Raw genomic sequence first — 14,876 nt, 5'->3', positions numbered from 1 at the left:
AACCAAAGAAAGATGTCATTATGTTAAAGATCTTAAGAGTGGCAACAAATGCTCACCAAAACCATACAAATAAATTATTCCAATAGAGATTTTAGTTGAGTCTTTTCAGTGTTAAACATTCAGATCATTATGTTTTGTTGTTTCAAACTACTTTATTTTTTTTGCCGATTTAATCAACTAAATACTCTGGCTGGGAACCCAAATGCAGCTTTTGCAAAGCTTCAGAAAAACTGTCAGTGTGGTGTCTATAATTGAGACATCAAAGCTGAGGAAAAATGGCTCTATTAAAAAAACATTACAAGTAAAAAACAAAATTAACTCTTGTTTTATGAAGTTTTGATGGTTGATCATCTTCATAATTCACCTCCAAACTGTCCTATAATTATTCATCTAATGTGTCACCTTAACTGAACAATAAACTGGTTATTTCAAGAACATTTCAGTGTTTAATATGTACACCAAAATAGTACATTTAGGATATTTTTAATTTAGAGTGGACGGCTTTTTTTCCCTTATGCAAAGATCTCCATCACTGAAATGACCAATTTACCACTTGATATAGGTTGAGTTTGTTATACTTTGAGTTTACACTCCAAAAACATCTTGGATTTAAAAAAAACAAAACTCCAATCTTTTAAGTTGCTGTGAGGCATAAACCTCAGCTTTAACTCAAGGTTGTGACCAGAGACACTTGAAAATCTTCAAGGGTGCAGATGATTATGCAGTGTGGTGTGAAGTGTCTGGGCAAATCGCCTTCCACAAATTTTACCATGAAAAATAGAGATGCCACAATAAATTATTATTCTACAATAACGTTCAACAAGAAAAAACTTTAATTCATCAGGACTTTTAATTGTTCTTTTTAAATGATATTATGATCTACAGGCAACAGCTGAAATTAGTCAAAAACACCAGATTTTATACAGCCTTTTTCTCCCACATAGACATACACTAGAATGCAGTGTTCTGTGTAGTGATCCGCAGAAATATTCAAATACAAAGGTGAAGTGTGGCAATTCACAAAATAAATCAATTTGAGAGATTTTTTTTTTCCTTCACTTTCAGGTTGTAACAAGCCAGTGTAGCATTTGGTCACCGGGGTCTTCATCTCCTGTTAGTCAGAGGAACTCAGAGGAGTTACTCTGAAGATCTGGAGAAAAATTAAAAGCTGCTGCAAATAAAATCCTCCATTCAAGGGCTTTCCTACTTTGTCACATGTACAACAAAACTGAAGACACAAAATAAAGCATAGAAGAACTAAACCAGAGACCAGTCAATGAGCACCTGTTGCTATAAAAGTCAAGATACCTCTGTAAAATTGAAAGAAACACGCACCAACAGTTTCCACTCACACGCAAGTCATTCCACGTTACAGGAAAGCAGTGGTCAGGTTTCATTTCCCCCCCACAGATACTAAAGAAAACTATAAAATAAAGACAACAGTAGTGTAGCCGAAGCACGTGGGTGTCCTCTGCACAGCCATCATCCACATCCTGCAGGCAGAGCGTAAGAGTGCAAGTCTCCTTCCAACCCTCTATTCAAATGACCTCTAAATAAAAAGGAAAAAGTGATGATTCACATGATGATTGCAGATCCTAAAAATAGCATGAAATCTGCAGAGTCGTTGGGCTTCAAAGTGCCTTTAGAGGCTGGCTCAGGCCAGTTTGAATGTTACATCTGATAACTGAGATAATTGCTGAAACTGGAGTTATTTCATTAAAAAAATGAAGAGAGGCAGTGAACTGTTTACATCAATGGGCTTAACAGGGGGAAGGAGGGAACCAAAACTAGATCAAATGAAGACTTTAAAGGATTCCACATTCAGACACCACAGATAAATGTTGCAGAAGGTTTAGGAAAAACCAGCAAACAGGAAGTCCCAGGTGGTGTTTGAGGATGGATGGATGGATGGATGCTCAGGTCTTTGTTCAGTTCTTCAGCACTGCCTCGTAGCTCTGGAACACACACTGGGAAACCTCTGGAGCTCTGCATTTCAGAGAAATCTGAGGGAGACAAGAATGGGAAAACGTCTTTATGGTTTGTTTAAATGAAACGTTTACTAGATACATCACTGAAAAGCAGACAAATAAATGCTTAGTCTAGGAGAAAACTACGTTACTTCAATCTCTGTGAAAGACCCACTCCAATAAACATTGTGTTTTTGGTGCTTTTAACATACTCTTGTGGCATTTTTCTCATGCTGGAGGACATATTAAGAGAATTAAGCTTAAAATTGCATTGCTGAATCTTTCTTTATTCAAATCGTTGTGAATCAGGAGCAGATGCAAAGATGCCATTGGAAAAAGCTTGTGTGACGTAGAAGCTACTACAGAAAGCCACAAGCTCCTTGCTCCAGTCTATTCTGATGTATCCACTTGCAGACAAGTACATCCATCTCTGTTTTCCTCATTTGTGCTGCTATCTGGCTCAAAACTGTACGGCTGGATAGCTCCAATATCACTCGCCATTTTTGTTGCACCAGTAATGTTAGCTTCGGATGTGAGGGGCTGTAAGCTAGCGGGAGAGCAAGCAAACAGATGGATGATGGGTTGGCTTACTCCTCGCCAACAGTCCCACCCTCAACATTTCTAATGAACTCCTGCCGCTCTGCAGAAATTATGATCAAAGGATTATTGGAGTGAGACCTAAAATAGAAGAAAAAGTCCAACCTAAAACACAAAACATAGTTTCACGAGGAGCTTCAGAATGAGCTTATCGACTGAATGCACCTTTCACCAAGACACACGTTCCATATTCTTCTACACGGGAGGAAACAGGAACTTTAAATGGAAACATCACTGATTCGGTCATTTCAAGTGCAAACAGCACAGACAGGAGCACAGATGCAGAAGTGCACTAGAGGCCGGCCGGCCGGCCAGGCAGTCTGCCCACTCCTTCATGCCAGTCTCAATCGGAAAAAGCTTTCACATTTAATGAAGTCTGTCATCCTGCAGTTAATAATTTCTACAAATGGAGAGTGGTTTAACAAAACATTAAAAAGGCAGTTACTCTTGTTGCTTCTGATTGAACTCTTATGAAGTTGTAGAAAACTGATCATCATCCATTTAAAAAATGTAAGTGATAAATGGTCAGTAAGTGCTGCACGGTTAAAACAAGCTGCTTAACAATTGGGAACATCAATAATGTAGAGCTCATTATGGGAGCAGAAACAGATTGCACACTTTCCTCTTGCTCTCACAATGAATTACATTCAAATGTAAAAAAAAAAAAAAAAAACACTGGCAGAACAGTTTGTGTGCTGGGAAAGTTGTGGATTTAACACAGATAACATTTTCATTATCTCCTCTGTCATTCACTCATTTACCAGCCAGCACCAGATTTCTCAAACTATTCCTTCCATTGAATCCGATATTGCATTAATGCTGCTCCTATTGAAGTATTATATTCAATAATCCTCCATTTCTGTGATTAGAAGCTGCTGCCTTCAGTCGCTTCAGGCCTCAAATTCCTCTCCCTGCATCAGTGACACTAATACATTATGATGTTTGCTCCATTATCTTAATTGCGGTGATTAGTTATTCACCTGCAATGTGATGAGGTGACAGTGGAAGCAGCGGTAACTACAGTTTGAAGTCTGGAAAAAAGCAGAGTGCAGCAGTCGCCGCTGCAGCCTCCCTTCGCCGTGTGAAAGCACACTCCAGGCTTTTTATTAATGCATGCTGCTGCTGCTAGCAACATTTAGACCGCCGCACTGCCATCAACAAGATGTGACGGCGTGCAGAAGCCACGGTGCAAACACGGCAACTGAGAGGATCTCGAACCCCAGCACTTGAGTTCAACCGCAGGGGCTGTTGATAATTTAGTTATAATCCCAGTGCAGACGCAAGGAAATAACAGAAAGAGGAAGCAAACATCTAACAACGAGAAACCATGAACATGATTCTGTCAGACTGGAGGAAAAAACTTAAGTTTTAAAGATGTTTACCAAAAAATCTTTCACTGGCTTTAGCAAAGTGTTTTTTTTTTGCATGATGAAGGACAGAAGTAAAGCTGAATCTTTGTTAAAAACTAACAGAAAAAAGTTGCACAGTGCAGCACTGTGATGATTAAGAGATTCACTGCTCGATAAAGTACTGATATACCACAAAAAAAACAGAATATAGAAAAAGGAGAACATTTAATTTGTTGAGCTGCACCTGCGATCTCAGTGTGGATTAATGAACAATTCAAAATTTTTTATGCACACGATAAAAACCAAGGTCTTCCATCTTCCTCCTGCTGGAGAATAATGAGGGACTTGTGACTGAGAACAGGAGGCACATGGGCAGGCACGGACTGAGCAGCAGCAGACTGGACATTTGCATAATTGTGAATTCATCACATCCACTGAGCAAAAAAAATAAAAAAATAAAAAAAATAGCCAGGAACAGCAGAAATGGTCATTTCCGAGAGCATCTTGGATTACATCAGGTCCAGGATGCAGAGAGCAAGCAGATGAAAACCGTTGACAGCCTCTGGACATGTGCAGGTGTGGAGGAGAAAAAAAAATATGCTGAGCAGCTTTAATTTGAAGTGGCTCCAAAACAAAACAAGCCTTTGATGTTGAGTTGGAAAGAATCCTGACCAGACTGCAGTCAGGCGAGGTTTGAAAGAGTCTGTCTGTTCATGTAGGAGTGCCGCAGGTGAGCCTGTGTGTGTATTTATATCATGATGTAAAAGTGGACAGAGGAGCTCTGCAGGCCAGGGGATGACAGCTCTTTGATGAGCGAGTGCGAATAAGTGAAAGCTTTCCTCGCTGAAACATGGCGGAAACATTTCACACATGCGACACTCGGCTGACCTACAGGTCCAGATGTTGTCAAGATGATCTTCAGGGAGGAAAAGATGAGTTTACATTTCACTGCAGCGATTCTCGCCAGCACAACAGAAAGCACTTCAGCTTTTTACTTATTTTGTACAAATCAGAAAATATTGAATATTTTCTGAAGAAATTCTTAAAAATGTGCTTTTCTGTTCAGCTGATGATAAGTTTTGTGTGATGAATGATGAGTGATGAATTGATAACTAAATGATAAAACAAACTGGCTCTGCAAAACGAAAAGAGTCACACAGAAATCAACAATAGATTAAGGGAACAAAAAAATTCCAATGAAAGTCTTCCTTTGAAAATAAAATAAATGAAAAACTGCATGCTTGCATTCAGGAATGGCATCTATATTTGTCACTGGTAGCTTTTTGGAGTCTATTAACAGAGTTTCAGACAACATCAAGAATCCGTTCCTGAGGAGGGTGGGTGAAAAAATAAAAACCCAGGCAACATCACTGGTCACATTGTTGCCATGGGGACAGCGGATGGCAGAAGAGAACACCGGTGCTTCACGTCAAAATGATGAGCAGCACACCCATCCTGCACTACATAAATAGCGCTAAAGTGTACTTTAGCTCGGAGATGTGCGTTTAACTTGTCAAACGAAAGTCTTCTCCAGATAAAATGTTTTAAATGGAAGAAATTAAAAGACAAAAGTTAAAAAAATAAAGGGAATTGCTGTCTGACTCTGCTGTAATCAGTTTTATTTTATGATGTTTCTGATCAACTTGTGACTCCGCCCTTCAAGCTCACTCTCGCCACCATGATAGAGCTTTGGCAACGGAGGCGTAAATGACAGAAAAAAGTCTGAAATAAAATGCATCATTTGGAAATGGGGGGGGGGGGGTCTTTTCCCTTTGCAGTCAAATTGTCTCATTGGTGTCCGATGGGGGGAAAAAAAAAATGAAAAAAAATCAATATCCAATGTTTTACAGGGTCTGTTAGTTTTGTGTCAACAGCAAATGATTTAAAAATGACCCCATAGATAATGTTCATCTTCCTTTAACTGCTATATTTTGGGGGAAGCAAAGTTTAGTTTTCTTAAAAGGTAGTTTAGGCTACTTGGTAAAACAATGTGAATCCAGTTTTGCAATTTCTGCAAACACAGCAGGAGCTTTCTGCTGCAACGTGCAGAAAGCCGTACGCTCTGATGAACATGAGCGCTGATCACTTTGGGGTCTCATCTTCTGAAACACCATCAAGCTCCGCAAACAGCCAGTGGCAGGGCTTTACTTCTTTAGCTCTAAAAATAGCAGCTGACAAAAGGCTTTGGCAGCTTGGCTTTCATGTTCGGTGCCAACAGAGCGCAGGGACCATGCAGCAGGCAGCGGTTCAGAGGAACGAGCACCAAAGTGCATTCTGGGCTTGCAGCACAGTATGAGTGAAGGTCTCGTCCTGTCTTGACTGTACGATTTAAATCCATCTGTGAAATCTGGGGGGGACCGCTGCAGCTTCACCGAAGAGCAGCCTGGATTTTGGAAATTTAACGTTGAAAAGTTGTGGGATTTTTTCAGCCAAAGGAAAAACCTCATATCAGAACAAAACTACACAATTTTGTTCTAGACGTTGTCTGATGACAAGAAATAGGATCAAAATTCTAAGTTTAATAAGTGCGGTCCAGATAAGTGACAAATGGACAAGCAGAGATAAACAAGTAGACAGTTAATGCCACCTCATAAATAAAACATGAAGGGAAAGCAGACAGAGAAATGAACAGGGAGAGGAGTCACGCCAAGGTCACAGCTCAAGATTGCTCATCCTGCATGTTTAAGCCAAACATAATTCATCAGATGTGAGGCCTGCGGTTTGCTGACAAAACAGAGACACGCTAAATCAGAACGGACAGAAAATACCATGTAAACAGCTAAACACACACACACAGCAGGAGCCAACACACTCCAATCACGGGCCGGCCGGCCGCTCTCCCTGCCTCGGCATGCTCATCACTCATTACGGCGCATCAATCTCTGTCATGTCTGCCTGTCCAATCAAATGGGAATTTATCATCCATCTCCATTCATGATATACAAAGATGACGGCCAGCGCTCTGTCCCGCGCTCTCATTTAACTCATTTCTGCAGGAAGTGCAGAATGGAAGATGCAAATGTTTCTACACTATTTATGGAAAGAAAGAAGTGAGACAATTAGAGAAAAAAATGTGTGAAGGTCCTCAGAGAAGAGCTCGATTCATGAATATTTAAGTCAAGCTTGTTATGTGAGACATTTCCAACTGCAAATGCTTCTTTAGAATCCTGCCTGCATCCTTCAAATGTTAAATCTAAAAGCTCGAAAACCAAATCAAGATTCTTCAGAATCTGGATGAGTCAGACTGCATAACCATCATCACAAAAGCTGAGCAAATACTTGATTGTATTGATTGAGAAGAATTTGGGGTCACGACTCATTACATCACCAAGAGTATTTTTTTCTTTCTGTGTCCTTGTGTGGTGGTCAGTAAATCCACCAAAAATCCCGATAAGTAATTTTGGATTGATGAGTTTGTCCAGCAGTTCTTGGATCGTCTTGGCTGCTTAAACTTCCAGTAAACTCCTGACCTAAGCTACAGACTAGAGAAACCTCTTTGTCATCGTGTTTGGAAGATATTTGTCACAATCCTGTTTATCACTAAAGACGAGGCTTCCATTCCTCCAGTCAAAAGTTGATGTTTTCTAGACATATTTTCCAAAAAATGTTATTTTAGTTTTACAATTTTGAAATTGTAAAATTCAGACCGGCATATTTTGCACTTTTACCAAAAAAGATCGGTATAATGTTTTGTTTGTGATTGTTTTTGCCCTACCAGAAGAATCCTCAACATTGAAAGGTTTTTATTTTGCATTTTTGTAATATTTGCTTTGCTTTATCATATTTCTTCAGTTTTGTCTTTTCTTTGAAACGAAATAGGAAATTCTGATCCGTCTGGTCATGTCTTATTCAGACGAGTATATTAAGAGCTTGATGCGTGAATATTTTTACTGTTTAGAACCACAAACACACTTTTATAATGTGTTTAAAAGTTTTCAAGCTACAAAAAAAAAATCAAGAGTATTTTTGAAAAGCTTTCCAGCAAGTATCTGCTTGAAATGGGTAAAGGAAAGAGAAACTCTTCACTGCATCAGTTGAGGCAAAACAACCTTTTTTTGTTCCAATAAGTTAAATCTCTGCTCACGCAGCATTTACATTTACATGATGTTTACAATGAAATCTGATAAGAAATCTGACGTTTACAAAGACAGATTTCTTAAGGGAAAAAAGCTGCAGTGAATTCTATTCTTGGACTTTCACCATCACTGGAGACAAAACAAACAAACCGAACTATAAAAAGATGGTGGGCTGCAAAGATTCCCGCTTGGATCTTAATGCTCCATAAATAAAAACCCAGAAGTGAGATTAATCTTTCTGCTTCCCTTTAGATTTATACTTCCTTCTTGAGAATCTGTGCACAGCATGTGGGATGTTCTTAAAATAGCCTTTCCGTTTTCAATAAAAAGGTGCCACTGTGTCTCACCAGCTCTTTCTTTGGGTGGTACATACTGTAGCAGCAAATGCACGGCTGTGATCATGTGCAACAACAAATGCTTACGGTGTAATTTGGATTTCCAGCTTGGATTCTCAGCTCAGCCAAAACCCAGATGCCGTTGGTGAGTTTCACAGACAGATAGAGCATGTCCTGGCCATCCACCGTTCGCTTTGCAATGGTGAAGATGTTGCTACCCTGCAGTTTGTTGGAGACCGCATCTGTCGAGAAAATATATAAATATATAAATAAATGCGTTTGACAGCTCTGCTCCAGTTAGTTTAAAAATGTACTATCAAGCTCCTCACAGACTCTGGTCATGTCCTAAAGCTGTCAGAAGAAACTGTCTTTTAATGTGCTAGACCACTAAAAAAAAAGAAAGATGTTTCACCCTGAAGACCAACTCCAACTAAGATACAGGCCCTAATTTGAGACAAACCTTTCTCTTCAGCATCAGTCGGTTACACCTCAGCAGGACGTGAAATACTCTCTTTGTTCATGCAGAGAAAATAGAGTCTGCTGCTGGAACTCTCCATTAAGCTGCCATTACAGATTCCTCTCCTGCTCAGTTTCCTTCACATTTCTGCAAAACTAACTTATTACATTTAAATGAGGATGAAAGAGGACGAGTCCTATAAATTCTAATTCTGCTTTATTAACAAACTGATCTGTCTGGATTTTCTTAAAGCAGAAAGTGGCTCAGCTGGATGGAAGCCTGTGCGCCTTTTTCTCTAATCATGCCACCTTACCTGAACTGAGGTGGCAGTCTTTGATCTGAAACTGGGACTCGTTTTCGTTAGGAATGTCTTTCCATGTAGCGAGGAAAATCTGTCGCTCTGTGGATGAAAAGAAGGATGAATCCAAAGAAAAGGCACACACCACAATGTGTTTTTTTACACTATTAAACCCGAACTGTTTTTTTTTCTTCATCTTTATTGCAAAGCATTGATGGATTATAAAAGTTAAATTTACATTTTCCCGCTCAGTTGAAAACACCAGGTTTCATGTCTTAGACTCTGGAATGTTTGCTCCAGCCTGAGAGTAGTTCAGCATTTAGCTCAAGCTCAAACATTCTGTTCTGGTTTTTACAGCCAAACCAGAAGCAGCAGATGTTGCAGTTCTATAAATGATCACCAAAAGAAATGTTCACAGAGGAACAATATCCTTTTGACAAGCATGTTAAACCTTACATCACAACATACAGATGTACAAGCCAGGTTTTAAAGAGTTTTTGTGCATTCATTTTTCATGGCAACATTCATTGATGCTGCGTTTTCATATTACTTGTAGGCGTTTTGATTTTATTGGAACTCAAATTTCTGCATATTTTTCATCAATCAAAGTCTAACCTTACACTGCTGGATTTCAAGGCAATTTGAAATGACTGAATGTTGCAGTTCGTTATATGACCACTAGAGGTGTTAGAAAGGGAACAATATCCCATTCAAAATTATGTTAATTTTTTATTTTTTATTTCATTAGAGCTCAAAACTCTGCATTAACAGGGAAGATGATTAATTGTCATTTTGATTAAATGAATCAACAAAAGCGGATTTTAACTATTTTAAATTAAACTGATATTGCTTAAAAAATTCAATGTATATATATATTTGGCAAATTTATAAATTGATTTTCTTTTACAGAAGCTACATGCCTTTTTTTAGTATCATGTTGTGTTGCGGTCCTAAAATCAACACAGAACAGGTCAAAAGGGGACAGCGTGTCAACACAATCTCAGATTACTTGTTAAAAAATGAGCTGCGACTGAGCTGAAGCAGCTGGTCACTCACATCTACGTCACACGGTCGCGCTTGCATCAATCTCTCAGTGAAGGTCTTCTTTTTTTTTTATTAAAATGCTGACGTCAGCGTGACTTCAAGGTTTTTAAGTAAAGCAATTGAGTGCGAAAACACTCACCCATCTTCCCGTCCTCCACAAACAGCATGCTGATGGGGTACTGGCAGCTGAAGTAGAATACGTCAATGTTGTTCTTGACAGCCACCTGTGGGATGGATTACATCTATTGAGGTGGTGAGAGGCAAACAGCAGGAGAACCAACACGCAATTCCACATGCCCTTCACATTTAAACAATGTTTCAGTGCAAACGCTTTGATTTACACAATCAATAATAATTAAAAAAAATCTATAAAACATTTATACCACATATTTCAGGATTCTGTCTTGCTTCCCTAAAACCATAAAGGTCTCACATGTTGGTTAGAAAAGAGCGAACGGAAAAAATAAATAAACAGGGAACCAGAGGGTGCAGCAGAACTAGAGGTTTTTCCTATAATTTCATTAATGATTTTGTTTAGGCAGACAGAGAGGTCCTTGACTGGAATACAGCTGATGTAATTGTCCTGAAGATTTAAGCAAAAAATTTAAGCTACAACTACAAAGAATTTGTGCTGGATGACATTCCCTTTGTTATTTTGCGGTTACAACATTGTCAAACCCTTTTGGCAAAATAAAACACAATCTCTTTGATGCCATTTGACTTTCTCTATGTTGAATCACACTATGCAAGTCTTTGAAAACTTAAGATCAGAATTTCCAAAATCTAAAACTAAAATGATGAAAAATGAGTAAAATTAAGCTAAAATCTTAGCTAAAAAACACTATTTTTAAGCTTTAAAAAGAAGCCGTCTTTCAGCTCCGAAGGCTCAAGCCACAGTAGCACATTTTCCAGAGGAAGCGTTTGTAGTGACAAGTTGCAGGGAGTATACTGATTAGTATGTTGGACAAAGCACTATGGGAAAGGGACAACAGGTTCATCCAGTGGATGTGAGAAGAATGGTTCATGAATAATTCATCCCTGCATCTAATTCTCAGGTGAAATATAGGAATGGAAAAAAAAACAACACACAAAGCTTCACTTTGAACATTTGTTAACAGGAATTCAGCAACAATCAGTAGCATTGTTGATTTCTTGTACTAAAAAACACGAATACGGCGTCATTGGTTAGCATAATGGGGATTTTTTCAGTGATGTTAACTTTGACTTTATTCAGAGAGGCGACATAAAGAGCTGTGATGAGACACGAAGGCAATATGATCATCATTTCTAAACAAGACAAACACATTTACAATTCTTAACTACTAAACAATTCACAATAATAAAAGATATAGACAAACAACAGCAAATCACATATACCGTAGTTACTTCTAGCTCTTCTCTTGCTATGGCACCAATTCAAGTACCAGCATGCTGATGTACGTTAAGTCTATATGCGCAGCTTTAAATGAGGCACTTGGTGTGACCAGGTCTGGATTTGTCATAAAAATTTAAAGTAAAAGCACCAGATTGTGGTTCGTATATAGCTGCTACATGTTCATTAGTAAGTGACAGAGCAATCATGATGCACTTGCCAAGTTAAAATGCCACCAGAATAATATGAGAGGAATTACGTTTTTTTTTAAATGAAATTGTATGGAGAGGAATCCAAATGACTAAATCAGTAAAACAGTATAACACCAGAAAATGTACAGCATGTGTAATTTAAGGTGCTGCCAGATTTGCTTTGGTGTTTTACACAACATCCTTTAATCAATGATGGGCATTTTCTAGGCATTTTTCTTTTAACCAGAACTTTAGTTTCAAAAGTCATTTGGTTGTGAAAAGCATTGCAGTCACCTAAACGTAACACTGAGGCTAGATAGATAATATAGTGTTTTGTTTTATTTTTTAAAAAGGCAGCTGCCAACAACCAAGACTCTCAAACTGGCATCTAAATTTCCTTAAGTGTTTTGCCACTTTAGCAGCTGTTGATGTAATGCATAAAAACTGCCTAAGTAATATAATAGGGCATCACTGTCAGTCTAAAAATATATTAAAGCTTAGTGGAGTTGCTGAGGACAGGAGAACTGAAGGAAGCATATGTTGTGAGACCACTGATGACCATCACACCTTCATCACCCGCCTCAACAATCTTATCTTCTCTACACAGCTGCACATAGCAATTGTCGACCATTGGGCAAAGGTTAAGAAAAAAAAGCTTCACCTTTATGTGTTTATATCCTTTCAATACATAATATTTATCTGGAAATCCTTATTGTGTTGCACGGCTTTTTGACCAAACTGAAAAAAAAAAAAAACTAAAACCTTTGGATTCGGAAATTTCCATTGGTTTGTAGCCTAGGAAGGCCAGATAGTTGCTAAATAAAATATTAAAAAATATTCTGTTTGTTATATTATGTTGCTTTTGTAATATTTTATTCTGTTAGTAATATTCAAGAACATTGTGTTTATTTATTACATTTTATGTAAAAAAATTTATCAAAATTGAGCACCTCGTTTTAATTTGTAATTATCACTTGTACAAGTTTTAGTGTTCATCTAACAGAGAAAATAACTTTATTAAAATGTATGCTTTCCATTTTTGCAACTAGCAGGTGTGTTTGACACTTGGGTGTGTGTGTGGACAGGCTCCGCCCTTTTTGTACTGCATTTGAGCCTTACCATGGTGATTAACAACCAGTAAACTTGTTGCTCTATGCTGCTTCATGGTCTTACCCCCCTTCCCCTCCTACTATCACCCTCCTTCCCCCCCTCTCTCTAACATCCCTCTCTCTTCTTCCCCTCTTTCCTTTTCCGTCCGGTCCAACACCAAAGATCTTCAAACATGTTTGAAATTAATAAAGTTTGGCCTCAATTACAAAAGGGGTTTATTCAGACATACCTTTGGTTTGTCTGAAGATTAATAACCCCTCTTGTTAAAGTAAAATATGTCCAACACAAGAGGCCCTCAGCTCTCATCTGTTTGCCCAGCTGTTGGACAGGACAAGGTAAAAAAAAAAAAAAAAAAAAAAAAAAATGTATGCTTTCCAATTTATTAATAAAAATATTTAATCCAACATTTGTTTTTATTAAATTATGTAATGGGAAGATATCAAAATAAAAGCTCATTTCACAGACTGAGAAACTAAAAGAAGGGTTAATTTTATTTTGTCTAGATTTGAAAAATTGTAAAAAATATATATTTTATTACAATACAAATGTTCCAACATCTTAAAATAAAAAATAAAAAAGATTAATATTAGTTGTATTACTTTGCCAATTTTCTAGGTAAGCTGTGATATTTCTGTTTAATTCTCAACATTACTCTGGGTAAACCCCAAAAAGTGTTAGCAATGAAATGGTGATATTCAAGTGTCTGGAAGTTAAAAGTGTTGAAAATTACTTGAAGGTTATTGAGAGGATCCATCTTCATAACAGGCCCAGAAGTATTGAGGGGAAGAGCCACTTCAATACTCTGGTTCGGGCTGAGAGGAGTAAGAACCTGGAGGGGACCAGCTGGAGAGAGGCCAAAGCTGAACAAAGACAGAAGGAAAAAGTGTCAGAAAATGTTTTAATCCAGCATTTAGCACAAAAAAAAAATTGCTGAACAAACATGATCGTACCTGTTTCTATTGAACTGGATGGCAAAATCAGTCATGACACTCATTGCTTTATTAGTGAGCGTCATCTCCATCTGAATAACTCCAGCACGGCGGGCAAAAGTGCCTGATATTTCAAGTCCCTTGGCTTTCATGGCTTGAAGCCAAACCTAAAGAAAAAAAAAAGATAAGAAAACAGCAGTTATTTTAAATGCATGATATGCTATTTATTTTTTATGTCCCACACTAATTTAATAACTCACAGATTTGGGGGGGCTGTAAGCGCCCATAGGCATACCAACTCCACTCCCAAGGTCAAACAAGTCGTCCAGACCGCCGCTGCCGGGGGCCCCGAAAGATGCTGGCATTGCGGCTGGAGCCGCACCAAAACCTGCTCCTATCTGCAGGTCACAAACCAGCGTGTCACACTCTTGACCTCCTTTTCAAACAGCTAAAGCCCATCACTTTTAGAAGACAAAATGTGCTTACCGCAGGATTTCCTCCCAGGTCTCCACCAAGCTATGATTGGAGAAGAATCACAAAAAAAAGGTTCAGTGTAGCTGTAATATGCTAGAAAGGATTATTTCAGGTTTAAAGAGGATGGGTGGACGAAAGCAAACATCTACTGTAAGAAAAGGCTTTTAGTGATCAATAACAGCAAAGGGTTTACTATATCAACAGAGGGAAAAGACGTCAGTACACTTTCATTCATTTTAGGTTTTAAGCAATTTAGAACAGTTTTTTTCTTGAAATAAAACAGATTTTTTTTAGGTGCTGATAAATAATTTTAGCGGCAACAAAAGGTTCATTTTCCAGAGTGACAAAACTGAACTAATGTGCACAGAAACATGAAAAAACTCACAAAATATAAGTGTGATTTACTAAAAGTGCCATCTAAGTGTAGAGGAAAAACTACCAATGCACAAAACACCAAGGTGCAAACAGGCACTGATTATATCTGTGGAGGACTATTCAAAGAGGTGCAGTGGAACAACAGGACTATGGAAGTTGGGTTCTAGACTGGTGCTGGCTGTTTTTGGTCCAGCATGGTCCTTTGGACCGACCTCAGAAGTGCTGTAATCTGTGGGTGATGGGGACTGATTTGGGATCTGGGGTGACTGAGGAGTGTCCGTCCGCAGGGGAACGGGCGGCTG

General features: G+C 38.4%; 1 protein-coding gene across 12 annotated transcripts in view; it reads right to left on the bottom strand.

Moving 5' to 3' along the window:
- Positions 1-831: 831 nt before the first annotated feature.
- The window catches only part of ap1b1 (adaptor related protein complex 1 subunit beta 1), a 29,018-nt gene continuing 14,973 nt past the window's right edge, over positions 832-14,876 (bottom strand). For 7 of the 12 annotated variants that reach the window (XM_011479147.4, XM_078952969.1, XM_011479146.3 and 4 more), the window contains 9 exons: positions 14,787-14,873; positions 14,212-14,241; positions 13,986-14,123; positions 13,747-13,892; positions 13,527-13,656; positions 10,263-10,347; positions 9,095-9,181; positions 8,412-8,566; positions 832-2,003 (listed from right to left, as the gene is read on the bottom strand). In XM_011479147.4, the coding sequence (XP_011477449.1) occupies positions 1,929-2,003; positions 8,412-8,566; positions 9,095-9,181; positions 10,263-10,347; positions 13,527-13,656; positions 13,747-13,892; positions 13,986-14,123; positions 14,212-14,241; positions 14,787-14,873 (933 nt within the window). In that variant the 3' untranslated portion in view covers positions 832-1,928. The remainder of the gene's footprint in view (positions 2,004-8,411; positions 8,567-9,094; positions 9,182-10,262; positions 10,348-13,526; positions 13,657-13,746; positions 13,893-13,985; positions 14,124-14,211; positions 14,242-14,786; positions 14,874-14,876) is intronic. The other 5 variants (XM_078952971.1, XM_004072371.4, XM_020705922.2 and 2 more) reach the window with 1 other exon arrangement.

Source organism: Oryzias latipes, chromosome 9, assembly GCF_053564925.1.
Source record: "Oryzias latipes strain Hd-rR chromosome 9, Olatipes_Hd-rR_3.1".
Classification (NCBI taxonomy): Eukaryota; Metazoa; Chordata; class Actinopteri; order Beloniformes; family Adrianichthyidae; genus Oryzias; species Oryzias latipes.
This window is presented reverse-complemented; position numbering and strand designations above follow the sequence as displayed.